Below are 14,093 nucleotides of genomic sequence, written 5' to 3'. Positions count from 1 at the left end.
GAAAGGCACACTCAAGAACAATAGGAAGCAATAGACCTATTTAGAGATTTGTTTTAGCAAAATAATATCCTAGTGCACACACAATGTGTAGTAACTATTATGAAAACAAACTATACTAGTTGTAATGTTTACAAGTAAGGTGAACAGCAGAAAGTATTACAACAATACTGGCTGGGTAACTTTATAAAAATCCCACCCTCATACTTTTGGTTTACTAATCTGAACTCGACACCAAAAGAAAGAGCTCAATTTGAGTTTTGCAGCTGGTTCATGCGGTTATACCTGCTTCAAACTATGAAGTTACTGTTCAGTATAATAGCACAATCTGTTATCCTCATCTCCGTGGGAGGACAGGCTGATAAGCACAGCAAGTGATGTGAAGGCAAGGCTGAGTGCGCCTCTCATTAGCCTTAAGCAGAAGTAGGTGAAGCAGTTCTGTATGGCCTTATACGACTGTCCTCTCTAGCCCTTCAGACTCTGTTCTTAACTTATATAACATTTATTTGGTCATTTTTTAATCTTTCAGAATAACAAATGAGCAAAAACAGGCTGGATGCCCTTTTACATGTTTTCATTCTGGTAAACCATGCCATTTAAATAATATTAATAAAAAAGAAATGCAGTTACCTGTTTCAATGAAACTTTGTTCAAACCTCAATAACTATTTCAAAATAGAGAATGCAATTCAGATTAAATACTGTGAATATATTTGAGCAGACTTGATTATCACTTTGCAATGAAAACATTATATTAAACAAACATGTATTCTATATTTGTCACTCATACCTAAATGATTAACATTTGTAATCTAAAAAAGGGGATACGTGGAAGGGAAAAACATAAACAAACAATTGGGGCATTCTTTAATTTGGGAAGTGACAAGCTAATCAGTAAGAATCAATGCTCGTGTGTCTTTGGTGCCTGTAGCGCGATCACGACCCAAAGCCGTGCTCCGAGTGTCAGGCCATGAACCCTAAAGCTTTGAGGGAGCGGTCCCTAGAGCTAATGGCGGCCTGACACTTGACTCCGCCACGCTCACGGTCTCGTTCGAGAGGAAGGTCTCGATACCGGCCGTGGAGTCATCTGGACATTCGGGTCATAAGAAAAAGATGTCGAAGAAGAAAAAACGTTCTTCGACTTCGCCCGTCTCTCAGACGATGCAGCACCGGAAGACCGTCGAAGCTCTAGGCCACTGTCCTCGGAGCCTCCATCTGGGTCCGCCCGCGCTTCCCAGACTTCCCGGGAGCCGGAGCCACCCCTTCCCAGCTAAAAGAGTTTTATGAGGCAATGTGCCTCATTTTTGGGCAGACCGACCCACACTCGGCGCCCTCGGATTCAAAGTTGTCGGCTTTGGCCATGACTCCAGAGGGCTCCTCCGGATCCAATCACAGATCCTCCTCGACGCCGGTCGTGCCACAGTGACCTTCCCCGACATCGGGCCAGACGTCGACGCTCCCGACTTCGGTTGGGCCCACAATCAATGTCGACCCTATTCTCATACCCGACGACCTGGAGCTGGAACGACATCGCTTGACGCCAATTCCATTCTCTTTGGGCTGTCGTGGGCCCAGGGTTAATCCAGGCCCTTATGCTTATGGGTATGGATATGGGGAGATTTTAGAGGAGCCACTGGACCCTTTAGAATACCAGCTTGACCCCCAAATGGACTAGGTGCAGGATTTGGTTGATGCCAGTGGCCTAGACACGTCCCCTGACACTCGTATGCTCTCTCTCCGTACCGTGGCTACGGAGAAGGACGCCACATACTCCATGGTGGTGAGAAGGGCGGCTGAGGTCTTGGACCTTGAGCTACCTTCTGTGGAGGTTAGGCCTAATATCGGAACCAACGTGCTTCAGCCAGGGTCTTCCATATTAGAACCCCTTCTCCCTTTTAATGAGGCACTGACGGACGTCCTTTTGGATACTTGGTCCAGACCTAGCACAGGGGCTCCTGTGAATAGGACGATTGCCCGCTGCCATCGGCCTGCACCAACAGACTCGAAATTCCTCACCCAACACCCTGTGCCTGAGAGCCTTGTGATCCAGGCTTCCTCTTCTTTTTCCTCTGGCGCATTCCCTACCGCCCCCCCGGATAGGGAATCAAAAAGACTGGATAATTTGGAGAAGAAAATGTTTTCTTCTGCCAGTCTAGTGCTGCGGTCTGTGAACACTGCATGCCTTTTGGGCCGCTATTCCAATACTCTCTGGGATACAGTTGCGCAGGTGCTGCCTACAGTTCCGGTGGAGGCCCCGACTGTCCTCTCCCAAGCGCTCGCAGATGGGAGAGATGCAGCCAAGTTAAACATTTGCTGTGGACTGGATACGACCGACTCTCTAGGCAGATCGGTTGCATCAACAGTGGTATTAAGACATCACGTCTGGCTGAGAAAATCTGGCTTCTCGGGGGGTGTCCAACAATTGTTGATGGACATGCCCCTTGATGGCACCGGTCTCTTCGGAGACAAGGCGGACTCGTCGCTCGAACACTTCAAGGATTCCCAAGACACGGCCCAGTCCCTTGGCCTCGCGCTTGCCCCTAGTCCCCATCAGTCCGCCTCACGCCCCTTTCATGGCTTCGGAAGGAGCACCCAACCGCGTCCTTTTCCACCGAGCCATCAACCAGCGCATGCTGTACAGCCCCTATGCGGACGTGGGATCCCACAGTCTCGGGGATCAGGGTGCCAGCGGGTCACCCAGTCCACCCCGCCCCTCCCTCCTCGGCCTCCAAACCTTCCTAGTCTGTTGGAACACCTGGAACCAGTTGGCGGCAGGATTCATCATCATCTACCCCACTGGAAATCCATTACCACGGACAGGTAGGTCCTCCAGATTGTTTGGAAGGGCTACTCCCTCCCTTTCGAATCTTCTCCACCAGCCATGCCACCTTCATTCGACCACATATCGGAAGGATCTTATGGCACTTCTCTGCGAGGAAGTCAAAGCTCTTTTGACCAAAGCAGATATAGAGAGGGTCCCTGCGTCAGAAGTAGGTTGGCGTTGTTATTCCCACTACTTTCTGGTGCTAAAGAAGGACAAGGGCCTTTGTCCTATCATAGATCTTCAGTCCCTCAATCTCTTCCTCAAAAAGGAGAAGTTCAAGATGCTGACATTGGCTCAGGTCTTATCTGCCCTGGACCTGGGAGACTGGATGGTATCGTTGGACGTGCAGGACGCATACTTCCACATCCCCGTCTTGCCAGCCTACAGACATTACCTAAGATTCGTGGTAGGCCACGAACACTTTCAGTTCACCGTCCTCCCTTTTGGCCTTACCAGTGCCCCTCGGGTGTTCACAAAGGTGATGGTAGTGGTTGGAGCTCATCTGCTCAGGTTACGGGTCTCAGTCTTCCCCTACCTCAACGACTGGCTGTTTAAGGCAGACTATCCCCATAAAGTTGTCTCCCACCTCCAGACTACAGTGAACCTCTTGCATTCGTTGGGGTTCACTATAAACATACCGAAGTCACACCTGACTCCTTCTCAGATGCTCCCTTTCATAGGAGCTGTTCTGGATACAGTGCAGTTTCGGACTCATCCTCCCGAAAAGCGAGTCCAGGATATTGGGGCTATGATACCGATGTTTCAGCCTCTGTCCTGGATTTCGGCCCCCTTCATCCTGCTGGTTCAAAAGGCGAGATGGCATATGCGGGCCCTGCAGTGGGACCTGAAGTTCCAGTGGGCACAGCATCAAGGAATACTCTTTGACAAAGTTCAGATGTCAGAAGGAACTGCGAAAGATCTCCATTGGTGGCTAACGCATCAAGAGTGGGTCAAGGACAGATCCTCCTCCTTTTCCCAACCAGACCTTACAATAGTGACAGATGCGTCACTCCTGGGATGGGGCAGCCACATGGGAGAGGCAGAGATCAGAGGCCTCTGGTTTCCGGAGGAATCTGGGTTTCATATCAATCTATTGGAGCTCCGAGCGATTCGACTAGCATTGAAAGCATTTCTTCCCTCTCTCGGACAACACCACTGCCATGTGGTAGTGCAACAAACAAGGCGGAGTGGGGTCGTGGGCTCTTTGTCAAGAGGTGCTTCGTCTCTGGACTTGGCTGGAACATCAGGGCATTTCCCTGGTGGTTCAACATCTGACGGGCTCTTTGAACGCCAGAGCAGACGAACTCAGCAGGCGATGCATAGTCGATCACGAATGGCGTCTCCTTCCGGAGGTGACGCAAGGTCTCTTTTAGCAGTGTGCAGAGCCTTGGTTAGATCTCTTCGCCTCCACAGAGAACGCGCAATGTCAGCTGTTTTGCACGTTGGAGTTTCCAAGGCAGCACTTGATCGGCGATTGCTTTCATCTCAAGTGGAGCTCAGGCCTCCTGTACACCTTTCCGCCCATACCACTTCTGCCCAGAGTTCTGAAGAAGATCAGGCAAGACCGGACCCAAGTAATTCTGGTGGTTCCAGACTGGGCATGAAGAGTCTGGTAACCCGAGCTCTTGAGCATGGCCATAGTTCCTTTGATCAGACTGCCCCCTCGGGAGGATCTTCTGTCGCAGCAGCAGGGAACGGTCATCCACCCAAACTTGTCCACTCTCTGCCTCCTTGCGTGGAGATTGAGCAGCGACGGTTGATGGCTTTTGACCTTCCACCCGAAGTCTGTAACGTCATCTTGGTAGCCAGGCGTCCCTCGACCAAAACAGTATACGCCTGTTGTTGGAAAATATTTGTGGCATGGTGTATCGACAAATCTGTCGATCCTCCCTCTCCACCTTTTTCTGAAGTTCTGCTCTTTGTTCTCTCTGTTGCCCAACAGGGGTCTGCCTTGGACACTCTCAAGAGCTATCTTTCTGCTATCTCTGCCTTCCTGAGACTACCTGACCAACTTTCTTTATTCAAATCTCCCATTGTTGGGAGGTTTCTCAAAGGCCTCACACATCTCTTAGCACCTTTCCCATTTATCATGCCCCAATGGGATTTAAATTTAGTCCTCACATATCTGATGTGCACTCCATTTGAGACGCTTCATAGCTACCCTTTACGGCTCCTAACCATCAAGACTGCCTTCTTGGTTGCCATTACCTCTGCTCCCAGGGTCAGTGAGCTTCAAGCTCTGTCATCTAAACCACCCTTTCTGGCAGTACATTCTGACAAAGTGGTACTCCGCACTAGGGCTTCTTTCCTCCCTAAATTAGTAACACCCTTCCATGTAGGTCAATCGATCACCTTGCCTACTTTTTACCCACCCCCATATCCCTCACAGGAGGAGAGACTCCACCTCCTGGACCCAAAAAGAGCGTTAGCGTTCTACCTTGATCGTACTAAGACTTCCTGGTGGACGATCAACTCTTTGTAGGATATGTGGAGGTGAAGAAAGGAAAGGCGGTGCAAAAGAGAACCATCTCACAAGGGTCCTCCTATGCATCAAAATGTGCTATGCTTTGGCCCCCTGAGGGCTTGCGAGCTCACTCAACCAGAGCGACTGCAGCTACCACAGCATTAGCACGAAGTGTTCCAGTCCTGGATATCTAGCAGACAGCCAAGTGGGCATCTCTGCACGCATTCACCAAACACTACTGCCTGGTCAGTCTGGTCTGTAGGGACGGCTACTTTGGTCGTTCAGTCCTACAAGACTTCCTGGTGTTATCTTGGTTCGCAGCCCACCTCCGGGGATGGAATTGCTCTGGTATCTATTCAAAAGGTAAGGAATCCTCAACTAGAAGTCTCTATCAGATGTACAACTTACTTACCTTTGGTAACGATATATCTCGTAGAGACATCTTCTATTTGCAGATTCCTTACCGACCCGCCCATCCTCCCCGCTCTGCAAAATGATTTCTAGGGACAGGAACTTTCCTTAAAGGGCCCTAGTTTTGGCACACCACTATCAGTGTTTTTCATGGCTCCGCGCTTCTGACATGGAAAGTCCTGAAAAGAAACTGACGTCAGGGCGCCCGGGTGGTGCCTATATATGACCGCAACGTCATCATAATGAACACGATGCCCACGGAGTCGCCTGATGCCACCTACCGGCATGCAGAGGTACTGCTCAAAGAAAAAGTCTCTGGATCCAGTCTGACGCCTGGGGGAATTCAAAAGGTAAGGAATCTGCAACTAGAATATGTTGCTACCAGATATATTGTTACCGAAGGTAAGTAACTTGTACTTCATTGACCTTTTATTTTTTTTCTCAAGTTTCATAAAGATGTAAGATATTGTGAAGGGTCCTGGGTTTGAAAGTATTTAGTGACTTGTTTTCTTTTGTAACTACATGGTGTTGACTTGCAATACTGTGTATACAGTTAAAGTGCATGATGCTAAAATGTCAGCTCTGTGGACCTGTGAAGCTATCCCTTTTCTGCTTTTCTCAGTAGGTGTACCACAGCAAGAAAGCCAAACAAATGTGAAAATGTGGGCAAAACGTGAGCTCCAGCCTAGAGAAAAGCAACAGCAGCTGCCAACACCAGTGGTAAGGCAGCAGCAAGTACCAGCACCAAACATAAGAAGTTTTCTTGAGAGACTCATGCTCTACTTGTACTGTCATATATTTGCTATTCTTCTGAGAAAAGATGCAGGATAATTAACAAAACCACATGTCCCTGAACTGCCACCAGAATTTTTTTTCCAGTTGAGGAGGATACACCTCTTTAGCGAACACCACATCTTGAGGAAATGTCCATTTCACCTCTCAAAACCTAGTGACTCTGTATTGCCCGTAATGTTGCCTTCGACCCTGTACTGCATATCGCTTTCCCGTGGCTGCCTTCATTCTGTACAAATACCACATACATACAAAATACATACATACATTCTTACATGCATAGAAGAGATATGAGAAGAGAATTATAGTTGCAAGTGTTCTCTGAATCAGACTGAAGTACTGTTAGTTTAATATAAGCCCCCATTTCTGCAATGTCCTGAACACCTGCCAGTGTAAAATAGTTTGTGCCCTTCTTTGGCATTTCGGAAGATAGCTACATCTGATAAAAATCTTCATGTTTGCAATGGTGGGTGTTGCACAGAGGTGGTGAGTCCATGACAGCCTGTGTTAAGATGTATTTCACAGGAATTATCCTAACGGTATGGTGTTTGTAACAGGATGCGTCACCTTTACCCCTTGTAATATGTCCTCAAAGATGAATTCATCCATTTTAGTAAATAGAGGTCATTTTTTTGCTTTGCCATAAAATACCAAAAATTAGGTTGTGTAGCTTAAATATAAGCTTCTAGATGAAAGAATGACAGACCTCCATCATACATGGATTTATACAAGGTTGTTTTGCAATTCTAGGGACCTTATTGTCCCATGCAAACACAAGTAGTTTGCACTGGATGTGTTTTAGAGTAGCAGGCGGGAATGTTAGTGGCAACACCTGACGGACTTAAGGATATTTTCTAACCTGGATTCCACTTTGAATACATTCAAGGTCATCACTACGCTGCTAGAATGTGTCCCAAATCTAAATGTATCTTTCTCCATCTCCTGCTTCACCCACTTGACCCAACTAGCAACTGTATGATCTGAAACTGGCGTAAACAGCTTTTCAAAAGACTCGGGCAACTTTGGTAGTCCCGTAAAGTCTGGCACTTGTGGAAACATCTCGCCACACACAGTTTTAGGAAAACTAGAATAGTAGACTAATCTATAATCCTTTATTCATTCATTTAGTTATGTGACACCTTACTCCTACTATGGTAGAATGTCCTATGTCCTATGTCCCAAGTCCAGTGATCATATGCATGAACAACACCCTTACCAGAGATTGGTCTCGACATCGTCACCAGTTTTATTAAGAGAACCTTCTGCAACTGTTAAAACTCACTGATAACTCATGTTGATATGTTACACTGATAGAGGTGTTTCTTCCACTAGATTCTGCTAAAGGCTCCAATGCTAGGGTAAAGAAAAATGTTACATCTACCAAAATGTAACCTATGTACCATCTATATTCTAATGTACAGGCTTTCTGATTGAAAGGTTTATGTAACTATGAACAAATACATAAATAATATTAATCATTTTGGATATGGAAATGTTTCCTGCATGGTGTACAGTTGTGTTCTGCCCAGATTGTTGCACTGCATATATCCAATAACCTGGATTTTGTTTTGGGCCCTAAACTTACACTAATCCGTTTTGTAGTCTGAGACCTAGTCCTGCCTCTTGACATGCATGAGGTCCTGGACTTGTTCTGTGACCTGGAAGAGTGCACCAGGCATGCGCCCATTGTGCAGACAACAGATTACGGTGCAGGTCATGGGTTTCGCACATGGAGTGGTGGTGGTACCATACTTTGGCCCTCATTATGAACATGGCGGTCCAGACTGCCATGCCGGCGGAAATTACCGGCATGGCGGTCTGGAAAGACATATAAAGAACAAGGGAAGACCTCCACAGGCGGTCCTCCGCCACTGCCAGGCTTCCGCCAACAGGCAGCATGACGATGGCAGATTTCTCTATCCGACAGGGCAGCGCTGCAAGCAGTGCCGCCCTCAGGATAGAGAACCCTTGTTCCTCCAGCCTTACCCTGGCGAAAGGGGTGCTCTGGGGTCCCCTGCACTGCCCATGCACAGCCCCATCGCGCACGTCACTGCCCGATTTACGGGCAGTGATCTGCGCGACGGGTGCTGCTGCACTCGCCGCACTGCGGCATTGACAATTGCTCCATGTGGAGCTGTCGGCAATGTCCTGGCCCAGCATTCTGTTCTTTATTGGGCCGGCGGGGTCTCAAGTGAGCTGGCGGTCTATGTTTAGACCGCCAGCATGAACACGGCAGGGTTTCCCGACATGTTCATAATGACCCCCTTTGTTTTGAGAATACAGAGTTGAGCCCAGACTTTTAATCTGTGTCACTGGAGTGGAGGCCTAGTGGCCCACTCATGTAACATTCCACTTCTATGCGATAACCCAGATCCTAGCTCTAACATTTCAAGTTTATGTTGTGTATGTAACCTGCTTAGTACATGCATTGCATTTATGAGGGAATCAGAACATTAGAGGTCTCAGGGATCCATTTTGGACGTCCCCGACCCAGACTTGTGCGCAAGATGGAGATGAAATTGTTTCTGCATACAGTATAAGTGGAGAGCTAGGCACTAAAGTGGGGAGAGAGCGTACAAGGCTCCTTTAGAGATTGTATTAGTCCTTTTCTTGAGAGAAACTGCTAACCGCTGCCACCTGGCAGATGGTGCGGTGAAAGGTGGCACTGCAGTGTTAAAAGGACCCCTTAGGTGAGACCTGCTTTTGTCTTTCTCTTGTCATTCTTCAGTGTGGCTGATGACAGCCAGTTGCAGAAATCTTACATGTATTTGTGCCTGAGTTGTAGGTTCTCAAGGCTGGAGACAACCTTGCTGTAACATCACTCTACAGAACAGCTGTATCTGGAAAGCGGAGAGGACACTTGAAAGAACAACCCCCAAACTGATGCAGAAAGTGCAGACAGTGGATTCATCTCTCCTATCTGCTTCGGCTGTATAAAAATGAGACCAAAGATCCACTTTCTGTTCTGTTTCAAGTTGTCTATGACCTGAGTTATACTGAGTGTTCCGCAGAGTACTCAGAGGAGTGCTGTACCCTCATAGCAAATGTCTACCTAACAGCCAGCTTTCCAGATATGAGGGGACATTGCCAGAGTCTACATTTTACTGCAAGAGCTGATTACATAGCTAGGACCTAGCTAGAACCTAGAACGCAGCCTGCCTGCTAAGAGAGGGAAGGAGCCTGCCATCCCTGCAGGAGGATGGCCTGTCAGGGAGGAGCGAGGTGCAGCAAAACCTCGGTGCAGTAATAAGCAGAAGCAGAGGTCTACAGAGAGCAATCCATGTACCCTTGTGATGGCGGGCCACAGATTCTCCCCCGCGTTTCAAGTCAGGAATCATGAGGTGGGACATTTTCTGAGCTGTTGTGCTGAAATGTGAGGCTGCAGCATGTCTTGAGCCGTTGTACCTAAAGTTTGAAGTGGTGGTGGGACCCAGGCTGCTGTCCCTGAAGCAAGAAGTTGTGGTAGGGCTTGTTGTGCCCTACTTTTCAAGACTCAGGAGGTCATTCCAACCTTGGCGGGCGGAAACCACCATTTGGCCGCCATGCGGCCAAAATTACGCGGCCCCCATTCTGACATTCCCGCTGGCCCGGCGGGCGCTAACCAAGTTAGCGCCCGCCGGCCCAGCAGGAATGAGGCCTGCAACACAGGAGCCGGCTCCGAATGGAGCCGGCGGTGTTGCGGCCATGCGACGGGTGCAGTTGCACCCGTCGCGCTTTTCACTGTCTGCTAGGCAGACAGTGAAAAGCTGGCCAGGGCCCTGTTGGGGGACCCCTGCACTGCCCATGCCAGTGGCATGGGCAGTGCAGGGGCCCCCAGGGGCCCCAGGACATCCCTTACCGCCAGCCTCTTCCTGGCGGTGAAAACCGCCAGAAACAGGCTGGCGGTAAGGGGGTCAGAATCCCCAGGGCAGCGCTGCTTGCAGCGCTGCCCTGGCGGATTCTCCCAGCCGGGGCAAAAACGGTGCAAAACCTCCGGCCCCGGCAGGGCGACCGCGGCTTTACCGCTGTGGTCAGAATGGGATCAGAAGCACCGCCAGCCTGTTGGCGGTGCTTCCGTCATTCTTCGCCCTGGCGGTCCAAGACCGCCAGGGTCAGAATGACCCCCATAATGTGCCCAAAGAGGCTACACCTGAAGTGTGAAACTGCTGCGCAACCTGAGTTGCTGTGTCCACATTTGGAAGCTGCGGTGTTACCAGAGCCATTGCGCAACCTACGATTTTTGGCATGAAGTAATCCATAATCTTCTATACAGCTGCAGAGACCTGCCTGATGCCTTACCTGTTACAAGAGCACAGCCTGTGCGTGGTCACATGGATCTGAACCTGAACAACATGGTCAGGGCTGCACTGCACCTCAGTGAGCAGCCTGCAAACCAGCACTTCCCCCAACAGTAGTTTACATCTCAGAGCAGCCAACCATAGAGGAGGCTGAAAGGAACTGCCAACTCACACTCAGCTCCAGAAAAGGGGGTGTGGCTGAGTCTGAGAGAAGCAGGGCAGCCACTGAGATGCATTGAATCAAAAACTGGTTTGGTTGGGAAACTTTGACCAAATTAAAGAAGAGCGCTATTTTTAAGAGTGTTGGGACAATCTGCATATGAAACTATCCCTGTAAACATTACCCAAAGGAGGGATCCACCTGGACCATGGTGATTGAAGGACATAGTGGGAAGAGGCGCCGACTCACTCTTTACCCAGGATACTAAACTGCTATGTGTACATCCCTGTGTGTAGTATCTAGCTCTAGGTTGAGTTCAAGTACTTTTCTTCGTTTGGTTTTGAAAGTAAAGCACTGGCTTGGACAATCCTTTATTATCCTGATGTTTTTTTAAGTGCTGAGCTCGAGCACCTCTATACTACCTCCCCAAGAAGCCTGTGACTATTTGCTATCACCGTCAGTGAATGTCAAGTGCTGGAGGGGTTATACTAAGATAGACCCCAAAAAATCAGAGGCGAATAACTTAAGCGCCCGTGGTTGAGGTCCAGTAACCCCTGCTTGTCCCATGCACCTGGAATAGGAGTCTGAAAAAAAGTATACTGACTACCAAGAAAGTTCCATAAGAACTGGTAACCAAACTGAACTGATGACATTCACATTCTTTTAAGTAACACCATTTCTGAAATATGTCATGCCTATGTTATCAACCTAAGAATAATCACAAATGATGTAAAAGAGTTTGTAAGAAATAGAGCTCACTCCTGCATGAAGAGTTTTGTAACCCTTGCCAGTGGGACCAGGCTTCATCTGAAGAACTCTGTGATACAGCCACGAAGCAAATTAGTCCATGGCATAAGAGCCCTGCTTGTCTATCAAGCACAAGAAAACAAACCTCCTTGTCATCATCCACTTACTTCCCAAGTGCCAGGAGGACCAATGCGGTACCACATTGGCCAGGCCAGGGAGACCTGAGCAGATGGTATGTGATTCATACACAGGTACCCAATGTGCATGGTCAGCTCAGATGATACTTGGAACCGTGTACCACCTAGATGATTGATATATCTTACCATAAAGATATTATTCATGTGAAGCAGAATACAGTGTTGAACTTTAGATTTGATGGTTCTTGGTGTTTTTAATCTCTGACTGGAGTTAAATGATAGGCAGGGTGAAAAGAGCTTACAGGTGTGAGGAATTGTGGTGTAATATGGGTAATATAGTGTGGTTGTGCGACCTCGCTGTGATATACACTCACAAGACAAACTTAGGTCCAGTCAGGCTTGTCTGCTAAACCTTAGCTCAACCCTGGGTAGCTGTGGCTTCGAGCAGTCAGGCTTAAACAAGGGAACAAGTATAAAGCATTTACCAAAGCACCAAGTACCAAAACAATAGAACAAAGTCACGCAACGCGAAATAAATATGACACCAATTTATGAAAATAGGTTATATTTTTATGAATTTTTAGACAGCAAAATGAACAAATGCCACCAGAGGTTTCCAGAGATATGGATTTGAAAAGAAAACGTAAGTCTCAATATTAACGCAGTCACTAGGGAAGAATTCAAGGTGTCCAGGAGAGGTGAGTCGACTTCAGGTGCAAGTTCTCTCCAGATATAATTAGGTACTGGGTCTGTAGACAAACCAGAGCCCAGAGAAGTGAGGAATAGGTGCAACTGTGGCTGAAGAAGGAATAGTTGGGGCTTAAGAATGAGCCTCTAAAATGATCCCAATGTGTGTCTACGGGCATCAGTTTCAATATAAAATAGGGTGACAGGCCTTCACAGACCTATAGGGAAGGTGTCAGCACCTAGGCTCCTCTAGCTGGAGGACTCCTACATTACTTTAAACATTTCTTTAGACAAATTTGTACACTGACGATTTTATTAGAATGAAAAGTACAGTAAACTCTACTTTGCTTGTTATGATACAGAAAGTGGGCTTTAACTGTCAGGAGGACTGCCTTCTGCTTCCAGCATCATTCCATGTTTTTACACACAATTTTGTTTGCAATTTCAATAGGGATTCTTTTAACCAGATGCCTTATTAAGTGGCCTTCAGGCCAAATAGGGCACTGGACACATGTCTAAGGAAGTTTTCATCCAGTGTGTGAAAGATGCATAATCTGAGTTGTTTGAGATGAGAGGCCCTACTAAACTATCCCTGCAAAGTTGGAGCTATAAGTACATTATCACTATAAACTGCTGGTTTTTCATTAATATGAGGCTGACCAAAGCAAGGCTGGTCACTTCAAAAGTCACCAAATGGTGATTAGGCCAAAATGACTGGAGCAAGAATGTTTTCTGGAATGTAACCAATGTAAGAGACAAAATTAAGCCATGAATATGGCGTTCCTTATATGTGGTGGCATAAATTCATTGCGGTGTACCTGCAGTGTATAACAGTTCAGTAAATTCAGAAACCATGTGGTCATTATGATCATCCATATCCCGTTAAATCTTGCCTAAAATAAGAGGGTGATTACAGGAGATAAGGTAATTAGAAGTTGCATCAGCAAAGGATGTAAAATCTTCCCCTAGGTCAAAATTACCAAAATGGTACAGTTTGATGCAAGCAGTATCTCTTTCAGCCCATACGATGGAGGGAGAAATTTAAAGCTTTCACTAAAGATCACTGCAAATCTACTCCAGACTTTTCTCAGGACAGTCACTCTGCTGAGCTCGTAAGAAGAACCTGGTGGAACAGCCACTATAGCAGGATGTGACCTGCCTAAGAGTGATTTAATCAATATTTCTCATTAAGAAAAATAATTGGCTCTGGGGTCCAACTATTGGATCAGCTGCTATCGGTTGAAGAGGTAGGAGACTGAGTGGCCTTGTCAGCTGTGGCCTCTGGGAAGACCACCAGACAGACGGGTTTCCTACATAATACTATCCCAAATTTAGGGAGATTTTGATGCCTCATTATTTTTCCCTTTATGAAGAAGGGGCAAAGACTGGCGTCTTCTCGCCAGAGATAGACACCGCCACAGTTGTCATCATTCTGAAAACTTGGCCCCTGTTGACCTCCTGCACTGATTACCATCCTATCTCCCTCTTTAACAGCGTGGTTAAGGTTTACGGCACAAAACTGGCCACTTGACTTAAACAGGTGTACTGCATTCTTAGCCACCCAGACCAGTGTGGATTAATGCTGAATAGAAGCACAC

The 14,093-nt window shown here is 47.4% G+C and overlaps 1 protein-coding gene across 4 annotated transcripts in view; it reads left to right on the top strand.

The window, feature by feature from the left end:
* LOC138285741 (caspase-8-like) overlaps positions 1–14,093 on the top strand; it is a 188,743-nt gene that overhangs the window by 146,466 nt on the left and 28,184 nt on the right. For 3 of the 4 annotated variants that reach the window (XR_011201638.1, XM_069226072.1, XM_069226074.1), the window contains exon 7: positions 6,318–6,415. Coding sequence is in view for 3 of the 4 variants with exons in the window: in XM_069226072.1 (XP_069082173.1) it covers positions 6,318–6,415 (98 nt within the window). In the remaining variant the exon portion in view is untranslated. The remainder of the gene's footprint in view (positions 1–6,317; positions 6,416–14,093) is intronic. The other variant, XM_069226073.1, reaches the window with a different exon arrangement.

The sequence above is a fragment of the Pleurodeles waltl genome, chromosome 3_1 (genome assembly GCF_031143425.1).
Source record: "Pleurodeles waltl isolate 20211129_DDA chromosome 3_1, aPleWal1.hap1.20221129, whole genome shotgun sequence".
NCBI classification, from domain to species: Eukaryota; Metazoa; Chordata; class Amphibia; order Caudata; family Salamandridae; genus Pleurodeles; species Pleurodeles waltl.
This window is presented reverse-complemented; position numbering and strand designations above follow the sequence as displayed.